Genomic DNA, 16326 nt, shown 5'->3' with positions numbered 1-16326 from the left:
AATGTTGAAATGCATTATTAATTTATTTATTTTTTATTTTTAAATAAATACATTTTTTTAATTTTTTTGTTAACGCTAGAATTTTTTAAAGTGCCTCTTTTTTTGGAGCTGCAAGGCCTTTCGCAGCATATATGGAATCTGGGAATAAGAAAAATTTAATGATTATTAATCTTAATTCAAATTTAACAGGCCTGATTATAAATACCTACCAATCATGACACCATAGAAATCTATTTTCATTTTTAAGGCCGCTTTCCCCTGAACACCATCTATATTATAAGCCAAAACCACCTCATTAGCCAAAACATTTAATATAATTAGTTTTACTTACCAATTAATTTGCGTTTGCTCCGCTTCTCTCCACTCAACTGCAATGCTTAGAATAACTTTGACAACCGGCAAACACAAATGCGTTTCAGCGAAAGAATGGCGCAACATAAATAGATCTAACTGTAATCGAAATTATGCTTTCAACATTTACTTTGCCCTGTTGCTCAAAATATCAAAAACATCGCCTTTTATTTTTTTTATTATGAATTTTCGTTTATGCTTTCGTGTGCATACATATTTCTATTACGTGGTTCGGCGTTCGATAACCCTAGGGTCACCAAAGTAAGTACCCATGTAGAATCCAGCTAGAAGCTGGTTCGCAGCTCGTTTACCGTAGGGTCAGTAGAGTAAGTACCCATATGGTAATCGACGAAGTAAGCACCTACGCAAGACCAATCGCCACCTCCAGAACTGCAGGGTACTTAGTAATCAGCAGCATGATTATAAACAAAAAAAAACAAATCGACTCTTAATCTTTAAGATAATGTGCGAATCTTCCACAAAATGCACTCTACATTTTGCGAAACAAAACGACAACCTTCAGACGACAACTGCATATAAACTCGGCAAGCTTATAAACCCCAAGCTCAGTTCGATTCAGGCAATTGAAGTGAAAAGCTCGAAAATGAATAGCGCATATTTTCTGGCAATCTGTGCCAGCATTTTGCTGCTCCAACTAGAGGTACGTCATGAAAGTTTCTGTGTATCTAGAAGACACAAAACGTTTTCCGTCTATAATAGATGGCAGCAACGAGAGCCACTGAAAGTGGACCCAGCGAGGCCCTTCAACAGTCGGCCAGGTCAATGGGATTGGACGAAGTGGGTTTGCGTGAATTGTGGCGCAGCAGACAGCCTCTGGTTATCAGGAACCAGAGTCCAACGGGAGAGCTGATCACGGTGACCTACAATCTGAGTGTGGATGGCACTTCCAATTCGAGGCGCAAGGTCACAGAGGGTACACTTCCTGCCAGGCTGGAGGATAATAGCCACGCGAAGCCACAAGAAGACGTGGACTACGTGTCTGACAGTGGACCCAGCGAGGCCCTTCGACAGTCGGCCAGGTCAATGGGATTGGACGAAGTGGGTTTGCGTGAATTGTGGCGCAGCAGACAGCCGCTGGTTATCAGGAGCCAGAGTCCAACGGGAGATCTGATCACGGTGACCTACAATCTCAGTACGGATGGCACTTCCCTTTCGAGGCGCAAGGTCACAGAGGGTACACTTCCTGCCAGGCTGGAGGATAATAGCCACGCGAAGCCACAAGAAGACGTGGAATACATGCCTGAAAGTGGACCCAGCGAGTCCCTTCGAGAGTCGGCCAGGTCGTTGGGATTGGACTAAGTGGGTTTGCGTGAATTGTGGCGCAGCAGACAGCCGCTGGTTATCAGGAGCCTGAGTCCAACGGGAGATCTGATCACGGTGACCTACAATCTCAGTCCGGATGGCACTTCCCTTTCGAGGCTCTAGATCATATTGGTTTTAGTTCCTGCCAGGCTGGAGGATAATAGCCGCGCGAAGCCGCAGGAAGACTTGGAGTACGTGGTCAATCCCGATCGTCTGTGCTCACTGTTTTCCAGCTGGGATGTGCCTGCTGGTCTGACGCCACAAGTCACGACTAAAACGGAAGTGGACGGTCAAGGACGAAATGTGACCACCACGACGAGCACTTATAGTGGCATCCTTGATCTAAGAACCAATGTCTTCCGCCAGATATTCCCCGATGTTTCGAAGGGACTTGGTGCCATTAATCCCGGCTTTGCACCGAGTCCGCCCAGTGCACTTTTCCCCTCATCGAGAGCTGGACCCTTCGACACCAACTCGATATTTGTGACCCGCCAAAACGAACGCGATCCTGTCTTCGTTCCCGTTGTGGATTCAACCTCGACCACCCAGCGAACTTTGGTGCCCCTTCCCACGCTCTCGCCCTCAAATATCGACGGAAGTGACAGAACCATAGATGATTTCCTGCAAAAGGTGGACCACACTGCTTCGGACATTGAGAACAACAACGGCGAGTTAGTCAAGACAATCGTGGATAGAAATGGTTGAATTCTGCATGCCAAATTTGTTCTCAGCACCGTCAAGGGAAACGGAGAGGAACTCAAGCAGCAAGAACCCACCAAGTAAATCAAAAGCTTTAATCAAATAATACCGAACTTTGTAACACAATAATTACGCTGTTCAATAAATAAGCTTATCAGCTGAGGCTTAGATCACAGATTAAATTTAGAGGTCTGAGAAAATCTTGCGTCAAAGTATAACTAACACATTGATAAGGTTGTTTATGCAAAATAGAATATTTCCTACTAAATTGTTTGGATTTTCCCAAAGTAAAGTGTGATTCGTTGACTTACCTGTAACTATATTCGCACCTATAAATATATAAGCAATTACAAAACTCTCTAAATTATTCAAAACTACTCGCATACATACATTTTGGAAATTAAATATTCTTTATTTCAGATCGTTGGCCAAATGAATTAAAAAAGCATTAATAGTTTTGTATAGCTAATTTATAACAACATTTTTTTTGTTTTCGCTAACAACTAAGCTGTAAAAAATTAAAAAGAAAGGAAAAATAAAATTGCGATAATAAAAATCAACGAAATAATATTAAAATAATAACATTAGTGGACTAAGCATGGTTAACAACATAATTTTAGCAGACAAAAAATAATTGCAGCCAAAAAATAATTCAAGCATTAAGAGATCAAAATTTTAAAAAACAAAAGCACAAAAGGGAAGCGGGAACGAGAAATTCAATTGGAATTTCACGACAAAATGATTAAAATACGTAAAAAACTATTGCATAATTTTGTGCGCAGCTCATTGCAAAACGCATTTGGTGGCCGAAAGCATTGAGGCTATGGATGATTTGTTGGTAGTAGTTGTTCGTGTGGCTGTTTGCGTGGTGGTATTGATTCGGCCGACAAGAGTGAAAACGCCACCTCTCACTGCTACTTGGGTGTACACTTAGATCACTGGCTCATATGGAACACCCACATCACGGGGATCAGAGCCAAATGCGTTCGCAAACTCCAAAAGCTCGATTGGCTGCTGAGCTCCAAAAGCCTCCAGCTCTCGACGAAAGTTCTGCTCATCAAAGCAATCCTTACGCCAACATGGACGTATGCAATCGAAGTATGGGGCACCGCATCCAAGCACCAGCTAAACAGGCTGAGGGTAGTGCAGGCACGTGCTGCTCGACGGGCATCGGGACTTTCCTGGTATGTGACAAACCAGGCCATCCAAAACGACCTACGCCTTGTTCCTGTGGGCGACCTCCTAAACCAACACAGCCGGCGTTACTCGGATAGGCTAACGAGCCACCCAAATCCACTGGCAGGCAGGCTGGCCGACCCGCAAACCCTCAGACGACTAAAAAGATTCCACCCCAGCGATCTTTTTTTTTTTTTTTTTTTTTTTTTTTTTTTTTTTTTTTTTTTTTTTTTTTTTCCCATTCCCTTTCCCTTTTTTTCTTTTCTCCCCTCCCTCCCCCCTTCTCTTTTCCCCTGTTTTTCTTTTATTATCTTGAACAATTCCGACTACAATAAAAAAAAAAAAAAAAAAAAAATTACCACCAAAAAAAGCAGCCTCTTTGAAAGGAGAATTTATTTTTTCAAATTTCCACATAGCTTCTTTTTTTGTTTAGAATGGACGACATAAATAAATACAAATTGGTAATTGTTAAAAATCATTCCAAATTTTAGCCAAATCGTTGGTGCATAGAAAATTATTTGGAAACAGCGCTTAAGATAAATTTGTAATCGTTAACATTAGGCTAAAACTAACTAGGAGCTAAGTGTTGCTTGAGAACGGGTCAAGTGGATCATTGAACCAGGAATTTCTCGATGGGAACCTTGGCGAAGAACTCGTTAATATGGGCAATTAAAATGGGAGCCCATTGTTCGCGGGTGGCGGGAATTCCAACGCGAGTGATCTCCGGGAGATTCTCATTCACCAGATTGAGAATCATGGCATCTAGAATCGAAATAAGTCAATCAGAAAGGGTAATTATATATGGAGGGCTATATTCTTACTCAGGTTGCGATCGGAGAAAATGCCATTGGCCACCACCTTGGCATCGCCGATATTGACATTGGCATTCAGGCGGTGTAAACTGAGACGCTGCTGACCGCTGGGCAGCTGTTCGATGTGGCCGTCGGTCAGAATGGTGGCCTTGATGTTGTCTGGGGAATGTAAAAGTATCAGGCAGGTGTTCCAATAAGTTTTTTTTTAAGCCAAAACCCACCTATGGTGATGTTGAAGGGTCCCTTGGGCACCAGTCGCAATCCGCCGAACTTCACGTCCGCCTTGAAGTGTCCGCCTGCCTTCAGTTGCGGCAGCTCAACGCCCAGCTTAATTATGAAGCCACTGTCCGTGAAATTGGCAGCCACAGAGTTCACCTGCAACTGGCTGATGCCGTAGATCTCCATGTTCTTGATCAGTAGTCCTCCCTGGATGCCATCGTTCGTGTACCGGAAGATTCCCCTCTTGTAGAAGTACGGATCAATGGAGTCCATGTTGTATTCAGGAACTCCCCGATACCTCAACTTCGGGGCAAACGACTGTATTAAACCGCGTATGCACTCATTCAGCTCCGGTGAACTGAGACTACAGGGTACCACCTCATTCGAGTCGCTGGACAGCAAAGCTGGCGATGGTGCAACTGAAAGGCGAAAGTGATGCGAGATTAGTTCACAAGTCGGTTAAGTCATGGCTAGCCCCAGTTGTTAAGTTCGTCGAGGCATAGCATAAGCGCCTAAGCCGAGGGGAGCTTATAACCATTATTGCTATTATATTTATTTCGTTTTTCGGCTTTTGCGGCAGCCAACCAGGCATGACCAAGTTCACGTGTCCCTGTCACCACGTGTCTTCTCTTGAATGCAATTGGGGTTTGTGTCACGGTGACACTCGGTGACAAGGTATTGAGGGTTAAGGAAATGAACTGAAATTTATACCTTAAACAAACCCTAAAAAGTATTGGATCTTCCCGTAAAATTTGCATAATTTTTAAAGGTAAAGGTAAACTTCCAAAATTTTTAGCTCAACTAGATCTAAAACCAATATAAATTTTAGTATTACATTTTTAATTACTTATTATTATTATTATTATTATAATTATTATTATTATTTAAAAAAAAAATTTTTTTAAATAGAAACATAAAATGAACTTTAACTTTATATAAATTGCAAACTGCGTCAACTTTTCTTTGCACATTTATTTTTATACTTGTTGAAACTACATATTCATATTAAAAAATAAAAAAAATAAAGGTTTTTTAATTGCTTCTTTTTATTTGAAGCTTACGTAGCCTATTCTCACTAAAAACTTGTTGTTAAAATTAAATTTTACTTGAAATGATATTTAGTCACGCCACTTGTTTTCTTCTTCTCCTTCTTATGACAAGCGGAAAGTAATTAGTTTTATGTTCCCTGGCAAGGCAATTCGACATTTAAAGATATGAAAACAAATTTAAAGCTTGCAATTAAGCACTTGAAGAACGAGACAAACTTTGGCCAATCCAAAGGCGAATTACGCACGTGAACAGCCGCCAATTAAGTCATTTGGCTTGAGTGCCCGAATTTGTTTCCCACTGTTTTGTTTTATATTTCTCCTTTTTGCTTCGCCCGACAAGTTCAATGTCAAAGGTGAACCGAACCTCGGTAAATCATGGCATGAAGCAAATCGGCGAATCAGCAAAATGTCAAAACTGAGAGGTGACGGAAAAGGGTTGGGTCGCACTAAAGTTCGTTGCCTAAGTCCTTTGTTTGCACAAGTAAATGTCAATAAATGTCCGCTGGACAAGTTTTTTTTAGTACGTAGTTCGTAGCGTAGCTTGTTGACGGTTTTCTTTGCGCAATTAGAGACAAGTTACAAGTTACAATTACAGCTTTCGGTTTGGCACAAGCCCAGCAGCGCCGCTTACGCATTGATGTAGGTCAGTTTTTCAGCTTCTCGCTTTTTGTCAGCGAACAGCAGCCGGTTTCGTATTGGATTTAAGCCTCGTTTCTCGCTTTTGTTGACGCTGAACTCTTTTCGCAAGAGCGCAAACAACACAGCGATACAAACACGCACACTGGCCAGCCAACACCTCATGCTTGATTAAATTAATGTAATTGCCAATATCTCAAACGGATTTCTCGAGCCTGCATTATCTCGTGTTTATTCTGCATTTATAACTCGCCACGACTTGCGTCACAATTTCTATTTGCTGGCAGATTTGCGTTTCGGCGCGACTTGATAACTTTTACCCAAAAAGCAGGTGTAAGTGTGTCAAGTTCAAGTGGCACAGGCGATGACTTGCTTGTCGCTCTTTTTACATACATATTCCACTTGCCATTTCAAAAGCGTTAAAAACCAAATAAACATAAAGATTTTACTGCGAATTCACTTGCTAATTTCTATTGCAATTTATTTTTCTGTATCCCGAACTTTGCTCTTGGCAAATCTCATTAAACACACTCTTTTACGATTGCAGTTACTCAGTATTTTTCCCAATTTCATTTGGTTTTGAAGGTTACAGGCCTATAAAAGCGGTGTTAAGTTTATGCACAGCTCAGGTAAGTGTTTTCAAGAAGCCTACAATGAGTAATCTCAAAAGATTGGCATGGAAGGCACACCGCACAAGGTCTGTACTGAATTTAAACGAAGAAAACTTATTGTGGTTAACAGTGGAGAGCAAATAAAGAACGTATGTAAGGTTTTGTTCTTGAAAACAGGAAGTGAGAGTGCGAAACCAAAAGTACGACGTAGTTGGCAGTTAAGTTTTTTAACACAATTTAAAAAAATAATAGAATACTTATTAAAAATCGAAAATCATATAATAAGAAAGAAAATAATAATTAAATCTGAATGGATCTGTTTACTCTACACATTTTGCTTTTCTTGTTATTTTATCTTTTTGCAAAAAGCACATAATCAACTAGTATTGCAAAATCTAGCTAAACCAGTAAATTACCAAAACAAAAATCAATATCTTTCTGAAAACCGCAGTTGGCAAAAAATCAAAAAAATTCCACCACATTGTACTTCAGAACATTTTTGCGACTAAATACATAAACTCGAAAATAATATATATAAAGTAAATTTTGGTTCAAAATGCCACACGCGGCTGAGTTTTTGCAGGCATTTTTCGCACCAACTGGGCAAACAAAAGACTTAGACAACGAACTTCTTATCTCTTGCTGATTGAATAAGGAGTGTGTGTACTTTTGAGGGCGTGGGATGGGAGTGACATTTTGTTTGAATATCAAGTTCTCGACTCGGTTGCATAAGCCCGTTTACCTGCATCGCCCAAATCAATTGACCCCGCTGGCAAAGCCAACTCGCTGTCCGCAAACTCCTCGCTCGGATTGGAATTCGAGTTGGGACTGGGATCGCTGCTGAAAACACTGGGAGCGGAGTTGGTGGGCAGCGTGGCCGCATATCCACTTCCGAGTGCCAAGGCGGCCAAAACGGCGAGCGAGATGCAAAGCAACTGCATTTTGGGTGGCTGTTTTTCCGTTTTTCCGATTTCCTCAGCACAAAGCGGCCGATGCAAAACTCGTTTCAATTGATTACTGGACTCCTTCTTCTATTGACTATTTTTCGTGTGACTTGATTTAACACACGAATTCAGTGCAGACGGTAATTCGGCTGTCTCCGTTTTTCCTTTTTTTATTTGCGTAATTTTTTGCAAACCGGCTTCACTTTTATTTCTTCACGAGCGCTTTTTACAGTTGCTTTTTTGTTGGCTTTTCGGTTTTCTCGGTTAACTGCAATTGTTGCTGCAATTGCTGCACACACACACACACGGACACACAGGGATGCACACAATCTCAGCCAGCTAATTGCCAAACTTATTCGCAAAAAATGGACAAACGAATTGTATTTTCAGTTGGCGGCGCGTTGCTTGCAAATCTTGAAATGAGCGCTGCATAAAAGCCACGTTTATTTATAGTTTTCAAGCTGTCCGATTTTTGTGCTCGTTCAAAAGTTTTTCCATGCGGCTGCCGAAGCCAAAGCAAACAGCAACAACATATGGCCAAAGAGCCCCACGAAATCGGTCGTTTCGAAGGCTTTGGGCCGTCACAGCCGAAGGTAAAGCCGATCTCAAAAGCTCATCTCACCAAAAAACACAAAGCTTTTCGAGGTTTTAGAGCCACAATTTGAAGCATATTGATATTTAATATATTTTTTATTTTCAATATATGTATTTAAATTTTAAATGTGGTTCTTTTTTTAGGTAAGTGTGTTATATTTTTTTTTTTCGAAAATATTAATACCTATATATTTAGTAAAATGATACAAATCATTTATTTTTTGCTGCCACTTGATTTAAAATTTGTAAGCCAATGCAAACAATCAGAAAATAATTATAAATAATTATATCAATTATCATAATGATAATTATCAAGTGACATATTCAAGGAAAACAATATTTATTTTAATCATTAATAGAGCTAGATTTGAACAGAATACTTTTTATAATATATTTAATTTTAATTTATAACTACTACTAATAACTTGCTGAAAACTATTATACTTTTACAAGTTTAATTAGTGCCTTTCTGTATTTTATTCAATGTTAAGTAAAAGTTTTAGGCAATGTATAGAAAAGATACCAATGCAATAACTCATGGATTTGCATCTGTCGGATGATTGTTCCCACCAATCTGTCAAACATAGCCAACAATGAGGAAATCGAGAAGGCATTTCCCCATTCCTATCCACAACCTCCAATCCCTGTTTTCAGTCAAAGTGCGAGGCACGTTCCCAGTTCCCAGTTTGAGACGCACTTCAACATTCAGCATTCAACAGTGAGGCCCTCCGAGGTGTTCATGTAAAATGTGGGTCAGTTATAAATCTTAACAGCTCTTTATGGCACATAAAATTATTCATGAACTTGTGACTTTGTGGGTGTGCAAGTGAACAAATCGATGTTCAAGGTAGTCTGGTACGTGACATCTCTGAAAATTCGACTGACCAAACGCAAGATTTTAGTGCAAAAAACTAAAATCAGAATTTTGCAGCAATGAACTTTGCTACGGAAGCAATCTAATCATTTTGCACAAATTCCCAGCCAAATATATATAATTAAATAGTTTAAATACCTACTCAATATGACGGGCTTCTCTTTGGATCGACGACAGTCGCGTGTTTGCTTGGAATTTGTATCCACAAAGTTGCCACTGTTGCTGATTTAAATTCCCAGCACGGAACTGCCCAGACATCATAGGCATTAAGAATATATATATAATTGAATGCAATATAATAAGCTGATTTATGGCATGCTTAGCGCCGTCAATGGTTTGAACTTTGGCCAAGTAAAATTTCGTCACTTTTATGGTAAACTTTAATATAAGAAAATAAATCGAATGCAATGATACTTTGCCCCTGATTAAAAGAAGTATAAAATGTATTTATTATGGCCCTGCAACCGGAGTCGCTAGGCACTACTAAAAATTGTGTTTAGACTCATTAGAGTGTTCCTCTCCACGGAAATCTTTAGTAAAAGGCGAAAGATTTATTCGACAATTGAAGAGAAACCAGAGTGATTATTGAATGCGAAAAACCTACCCTTTCACTCAGAACGCGCTTGAACTCGTTGGGAATTATAACGTTCATTCTGTGATGTAAGCCACCCTTAAAGTATGTATGCGTTTAGTCATTTTTCATCTTATTTTCTTTGGCTATTTTAAACTACCTGAAATATGTGAAATTAGTCATCAGAACCCTTAAGATATGCAATGGATAATTTTATGCTTTCCCTACTTTCACATTTCTAATTCCCAACTGATTTTAGCCAATTGCTCATGGAGAGCTTCATTACTTTTTAATTCAAGTTATCGCTTCTCGGCCTTATGGCTAAGATCAAAGTGTAGTATCTGTTCTTATCAGCTTAACATCTGATAGTTCCTCCATTGGAGGACAACAAATGTTAAACTGATTTTTGGAATCAGACGGAGTGCTAGGGGCTTGCTCCACCTCTGTCGCGGGTTGGCCCGGTATTGCAGTGCCGCCGGGATTTCGGCCCAACTGAATAATAAATTTCCCACACCATTAAAGTTCGGAGATAGTCATAAGAGGCGCTTTAGTCTTGCTCAATTTCACTGTACCACAATCCGAGTCAAGGTCAAAAGTCGGGGAGCACTTAACCTATTAACGCTATTATCATTAAATCACCCACCGGGCATAGTTTTACAAAAAAATGTGTGTTACATTTCCAACTAGGGCATGACAAAGAGCAATAAATCTGGAATTTAATTTACAATTAATCCAAACGGCGCCAAGAATAAATGTATATTTTATAAAATAAAATTTATTGCCAGTTAATAACGGATAATGAAAACGATTTACTTTCCATTAAAAAAATCATCACATTTTGAATTCAGCAGCTAATTGGGCTGCTCCTTGAGAAACTGGTCGATGGGAACCAGTTCGAGAGCCTCGTTGAACATTCGCAGCATAAGGGGTTGCCAAAACTGACGGGTCTCGGGCAGCATTATTCCGTAGATATCGCGCCAATACTGATTGGCAACGTTCAGAGCCACTTTATCTGCAACGAGAAACAATTAGAAGCGTTCAACATTGTATCGATTAAATAGAATGTTTACTATAGCGTTACAACTTGTTTGCCTTTACGGTGTAATTGATTCTAAATCAATTAATTTGTTAGCCAGCTTACGTCGGAGATTCATTTAATGATTGGCAAATATACTAATGCGGTTTACTTTCCAATGTAATAGAAAAACTTCTCATAAAAGTGCCTTTATGGGTCCCTGCTTTTAAACATTTATGACTTTTTTATTCGATAAAATGAATAGCCTAGTATGTATAATAAAATCTACTAGCTTTTTTTCATATTTTTGAAAACTTTGTTTTCTTGTCAGAAATGATTTAACATAAAATCCATCAACGTATTATTAATAAAACTTAGGTTGTATATTTTTTATGCCTTAAATCAGTTGATATTTGACTCACACTAAACCCTTAAACTCACCCAATTCAGGATCTGCGAATATTCCATTGGCCTTGATGTCCAAATCTCTAATCTTTGGCTTCGAATCGATGTTCTTCAATCGGAAATACCGGTGACCATCCTTTTCGTAGATTTCGCCATCAGTTACTGTGGTTGCCTCCACATCAACTGCAAACGGAGTGGTAAAAAATTAATTAAATAAACCAAAAATTTGAGTTTCATTTACTTACAAAGCGTTACGTTGAAATCCCCCTTGGGTTTTAAATTCAGCTGATTCACTTGCATGTCGGCCTTATAGCTGCCCACAATGTTCAATTTGGGCATTTTGGTGACCAGGCGCAGCTTCACCTTGTCGCCAGTTAACTTGACCGATACTTCTTTAGCCCGGTTTGAGGCGAATCCGTAGATTTTGGCATTACGAATTGTAATCCGACCGTTGACCGTACCACTGGTGTACTGGAAACTAGTTCTATTGAGACGCAGAGGTTCATAGGGTTCAATTCTCAATTCGGGATTTCCGTCCTTTAAGCGGGGAGTCAGTGTATTAAATATCTCCTTGACACACTCTCCCAGTTGGTCCTCTTCGGTAGAGCACTTTGGCAAATCTTTAATAAAGAAAATATTTAATAAAACAAATCAAATCTAAGTATTTTTTATTTGACATACCTTTAAAGTAATCAGTGCCCGCAGGAGCTGCATTGGCACCAAAAGCCAGCAGGCACAGCAATCCAATAACGTAATGCATTTCGTTGGTTCTACTATACTACAAAGCTATATCCTTTTTGGGCTCAAACCGATTTGAACCTGCTGCTAGAACGTTAAACAACAACTGAAGCTCCCAGACTCCAAGTCGAGCTATTTTATTCTCGATTTAGCACACCATTGCACATTGCAAGTGAGAAACTCAGAAACTTAGTAACTAGCTAAGTACATTTTACTTTTAAATCAGTAAAACATTAGCCAGCTAACGGCTAGACTTTGACTGAACGTCAAACCGGCTCCGTATCTCTGATTTATAATGTCGTATTATTAAATGGAAAAAAAATGCGAACGATGATTTGCGATAAATTCTTCTACTAATTACCAAGTACGTATACTAATAATGGGCTGCTGATTTTTGGCTATTTGATGAGTCGCACAATGTCGAAGTCGAAGGGCTACCAAATCGAGCCTAAACAGAATTTCACATTGAGTGAGTCATTTCCATAGTGATACTATGAACTTTACGACGACTTCACAGCGAAAACTGAAATTAGCTTCATTGGATTCTAAGGAAGGCTTAGGTTAATTTCACTTCGAACTTTTAAAGTACGTAAGTACAACGAAATGTTTAAGAAAATAATTAGGAATAATTGATTAAGCTTTCTTATAATCTGCCCTATACTTTTGCATTATCCGATTTATGGCATAGAGAACTACTCAAGTTTTTTATAGTATCATTCATCTGTACCATATCTTTCTTTCTCAATTGTCATACGAATGAAAATTAATTTTATACGGAAGCTCGAAGTCTTCCCAAACGTTTTAATCGGTTTAATTTATTATCCATGACTGGGCCGTAAAATATTTTTTATAGACTTGTTCTACAATAAAGCAATAAACTTAAAGGTTTAATTCGATATCATTAAAAGGGTTAAGGGTAAATTGAATCTTTGATTAGCACAGGAAAATGTTGTTTGGCAAACGTTAATTGAAAGTAATTGAAACTTAATGTTCAACAGTCATACTATATATATATACTTCTGCAATATATTTAAACTACTTTTAGAAGTATTAAATGCAAGGAAACATTTAAGTAAATTCATCTTTATTTCGGTAAAAACTATGCTAACACCTTGAGTAGAACAGATGAAGCCTAACGTTATAAATAGAATAACAGTATTTAAGTCGGGATATCAATTCTTGGTAACAAGCATATCAAATGGTAATGCAGCGAAGAAATCATTCGAGGATTTAAGGAGCAAAGGCTGCCAGGCGGACAAAGTCTCGGGAAGCATCGCCTGATACAATTGACGCCAGTACTGATTGATAAAGTCCAAGATAACATCGTCTAAAAGTGATTTAATTTTAGTTAAAATGTAATTATACTTAGGAAGCAGACACTTACTGAGCACCGGATCGGGAACCAGTCCGTTGGCGTAGAATTTCAGGTCACCCACCTTGGGCTCAGTCTCCAGTTTGGTTAAACGCAGGTAGGTGTGTCCATCACGCTCATAAAGTTCGCCAATGGGTCTCGCCTTCATGGCAACATCAGCTGTAAATCAAAACAAACCATTAAAATATATAATAAAAGTCATTTAAATTTTAGATATTACTATGTCATAATAGACCAATATCACATGATATTTTCTAAATAACATAGTAAAAAATAGTTTTAATAACGTTTTTTTGAAATATCACGAATGTAAAAGGTAGACAAACATATAAAAATGTTTAAAAAAAGGGCAATACTTCAAATCTTTGGGAATAGTAAACTTTAAAAATCAAAATGAACAACATAGGTACGTATAAATCAAAAAAGTTTTAATAGTACAAAAAAAAAAAAAAAAAAAGTAAATGTTAAAGGAAGGAAAAGAAAATAAATTTACAAAAATATTTTAATTATAATTTTTTTAATTTTTTGTAAGTCTTAATGTCATGGAAGAACTAGCTGCCCCTTTATGATATACTTGAAACGACCTTAAAGATACACAAAAGCGGAACGCTCTTGGTGTGCGTTCTTCTGGGTTACTCACTCATGGTGATGTTGAAGGTTCCCTTTGGGTTCAGCTTGAGGTCGTTGAGCTTGATGTCCGCCTTGTAGAGACCCTCGACGAACATTTGTGGGACATGGGAGAGGATCTCCATGCGAACCTTTCCGTTCTTCAGCCGGAAGTCGACCTTGTCCACGATTCCCGTGCTGAGGCCGTGGACCACCACGTTCTTCATGGAGATGCGACCCTGGAGGAGTCCGGAGTTGTAGCTGTAGGAGCTCTTGCCCATCTCGAAGGGATCGAGGGGCGGGATGTTCAGCTCGCTGATTCCATACTTCATGCGTGGCGTTATCTGCTGGATGCCCTGTTTGATGCACTCGTTGATGTTGATGTCGCCCTCTCGACAAGTCGGAATATCGTTAGCTGCCGAATGCCAAATAAATTAAATTAGTGCCTACGAACCTTGACATATTTATGCTGTTCAGCATGAGACATTAGTCATATCTCAGCCGAGATCGAGATCGATGTGTCTATGTTCAGAACGTGACATTTTTTCTAGCTGAGAATTTTCTGTTTCGCTGCTCGCATAATTGTCAACGTTATGCGCAATTTATTTTGTTGATTAGAATTGATTTTTCCAGTGAGATAGGCTCAAATTCCTGCATTTAATTAGAGGAGTTATGAACTGTCGTCTCAAGTACGTTTCGGTTTGATTACGCCGGCAATTAAAACTTTTCCCATTGGTCTACCTTGGGAGAAGGTCGTTAGCGGAAGTGACAAATCCGGACAAAAGACTTAAGCGGCAAACTTGTCTTTTATTTTTATATTCTCCCATAAAAAAGTTGTATTTATATCTGCAGAAACATATGACTCGGTCGGCAAAAAAACGTATAAAAATAGCATGTACAATTGTTTCTCGGACAATGAGGTAATTCAAATGTTTTTGCCACAAGTGCTTATTTTTGGCTAAATCTGTTTAAAGACTGTTCCTATCAGCATGACAATCCAAGTTTTATGTTTGTCATGGTCTCAAATGTCTGATCACGTTTGAACCAGTATGCAAATAAACAAAGCGATTTAATTTATAAATAATATCTTACTAACCATTACCAAAAAATTTCTGAATTTGTTTGAGGAGGTTAATCATAAAGAATATATAATATTTGTTTCTATCAAAAAAGGAGTAAAGAACCTATTACGACACACTATTTTATTGGAATATTCTACTCTGCATACGAATGTATTCATTATTCCTTTTCGAAGTATTGCCTCGTTTACATATTTATTAGCTATAAAAAATCCTTTAAAAGGCCAGCATCAATTCGAAAATTTTATTTTATTTCCGTAAAAGACTTCATGTAATTTGTGACAATTTATGGTAGTTGTGCAATGCCATTGTTTAAAGGAAAACTGGATATAAACTTTGACTGCCGAACGCTTAATTCGCTTTGTTATAAAATTCACACAAAGTTGCGTGCTTCACATGATTATTGCTATCATTAAGCCAATTCTGTATCTTAAATTTTCTATTTAGCTGATAAAAACGCTAGTTAAACGACTACTACGACACATATTTTGTATTTATATTTTTTTGTTCAACTTTTTTGTTTTGTAAACATGCAAACCTGATTTATATTTAAATGTATATTTATTTGAACTGAGTTCTTTAACTAAAAGTAAAAAGGTATTTATTAACTATTTAATGCGACTAACAAAATGCACAAAAAAAAATTCGGAATGATTTAAACTAAAACATAGTTTTAGGATAATTTTTAATTATTTATCATGAGTACTTATACACTTTTTAACCTGTCTTCTCATCTATCTTTATAAATGTATGTTTTGTTAACATGTGTTGGCACAAAATAATTTATTTAATTTAATATTGAGTTTAATTATTTATCACAATTAATGGCTTTCAACACTCACGCAATTCTCGGACCGGCTTAAACTCCGCTGGCGGCAACTCAATATCGGCAGTCAAACATAATCCCGAAATGGAAATTATAAAAGCAGCGCAAAAGACTCGAAACATTTTAATTATATAGATTTTCTATTTATTTTAATTAGCTTAAAAATGCAATATTTTATTGCCTTTTCCTTTCGGTGAAATGGTTTTTTACGAGCTGTCAGGTAGTCGAACCTCAACGATGCAAATGCGAATCAACGTCTGAGAGCTGCGATGGGTGCCGGGCTTTTATTTATGGGAAGAAAACAAAACAAATCCAATCGAATCAAATCGAAATCGCAAAGGCAAAGGCAAAAAAATAACAGAGACACAAACAAACACAGATGCTCAGCATTATAAATAATAGGGATTTGGGGGCGGGTCGGTGGGC

At 38.3% G+C, this 16326-nt stretch overlaps 5 protein-coding genes and 2 non-coding genes across 7 annotated transcripts; 3 read left to right on the top strand and 4 right to left on the bottom strand.

Moving 5' to 3' along the window:
• Positions 1-943: 943 nt before the first annotated feature.
• Positions 944-1813, top strand: LOC108092605. Its single transcript, XM_017192245.2, has 2 exons — positions 944-1012; positions 1072-1813. Exons 1-2 carry the CDS (start codon positions 956-958, stop codon positions 1669-1671), a joined length of 657 nt encoding a protein of 218 aa, XP_017047734.2. The 5' UTR covers positions 944-955; the 3' UTR covers positions 1672-1813.
• Positions 1772-2457, top strand: LOC122320868. Its single transcript, XM_043209444.1, has 3 exons — positions 1772-1806; positions 1908-2345; positions 2406-2457. Exons 1-3 carry the CDS (start codon positions 1772-1774, stop codon positions 2455-2457), a joined length of 525 nt encoding a protein of 174 aa, XP_043065379.1.
• Positions 2458-3924: 1467 nt separating this feature from the next.
• LOC108092619 lies at positions 3925-8221 on the bottom strand. Its single transcript, XM_017192257.2, has 4 exons — positions 7619-8221; positions 4583-4999; positions 4371-4520; positions 3925-4311 (listed from the first exon to the last, which is right to left on the bottom strand). Exons 1-4 carry the CDS (start codon positions 7815-7817, stop codon positions 4160-4162), a joined length of 918 nt encoding a protein of 305 aa, XP_017047746.1. The 5' UTR covers positions 7818-8221; the 3' UTR covers positions 3925-4159.
• A 1535-nt stretch (positions 8222-9756) lies between these two features.
• LOC122320878 lies at positions 9757-9870 on the bottom strand. Its single transcript, XR_006245895.1, has one exon. It is a non-coding gene; the product is annotated as a U5 spliceosomal RNA (small nuclear RNA).
• Positions 9871-10160: 290 nt separating this feature from the next.
• On the top strand, positions 10161-10356 carry LOC122320877. The gene has a single exon (XR_006245894.1). It is a non-coding gene; the product is annotated as a U2 spliceosomal RNA (small nuclear RNA).
• A 258-nt stretch (positions 10357-10614) lies between these two features.
• On the bottom strand, positions 10615-12128 carry LOC108092765. The gene is made up of 4 exons (XM_017192498.2): positions 11961-12128; positions 11525-11899; positions 11316-11462; positions 10615-10871 (listed from the first exon to the last, which is right to left on the bottom strand). Exons 1-4 carry the CDS (start codon positions 12037-12039, stop codon positions 10711-10713), a joined length of 762 nt encoding a protein of 253 aa, XP_017047987.1. The 5' UTR covers positions 12040-12128; the 3' UTR covers positions 10615-10710.
• A 956-nt stretch (positions 12129-13084) lies between these two features.
• On the bottom strand, positions 13085-16166 carry LOC108092616. The gene is made up of 4 exons (XM_017192254.2): positions 15917-16166; positions 14030-14410; positions 13402-13548; positions 13085-13344 (listed from the first exon to the last, which is right to left on the bottom strand). The coding sequence occupies exons 1-4, from the start codon at positions 16020-16022 to the stop codon at positions 13190-13192; spliced, it is 789 nt and encodes a 262-aa protein (XP_017047743.1). The 5' UTR covers positions 16023-16166; the 3' UTR covers positions 13085-13189.
• Between the last annotated feature and the right edge of the window lie 160 nt (positions 16167-16326).

Source organism: Drosophila ficusphila, unplaced genomic scaffold (assembly GCF_018152265.1).
Source record: "Drosophila ficusphila isolate 14025-0441.05 unplaced genomic scaffold, ASM1815226v1 contig_127, whole genome shotgun sequence".
Taxonomy (NCBI): Eukaryota; Metazoa; Arthropoda; class Insecta; order Diptera; family Drosophilidae; genus Drosophila; species Drosophila ficusphila.
This window is presented reverse-complemented; position numbering and strand designations above follow the sequence as displayed.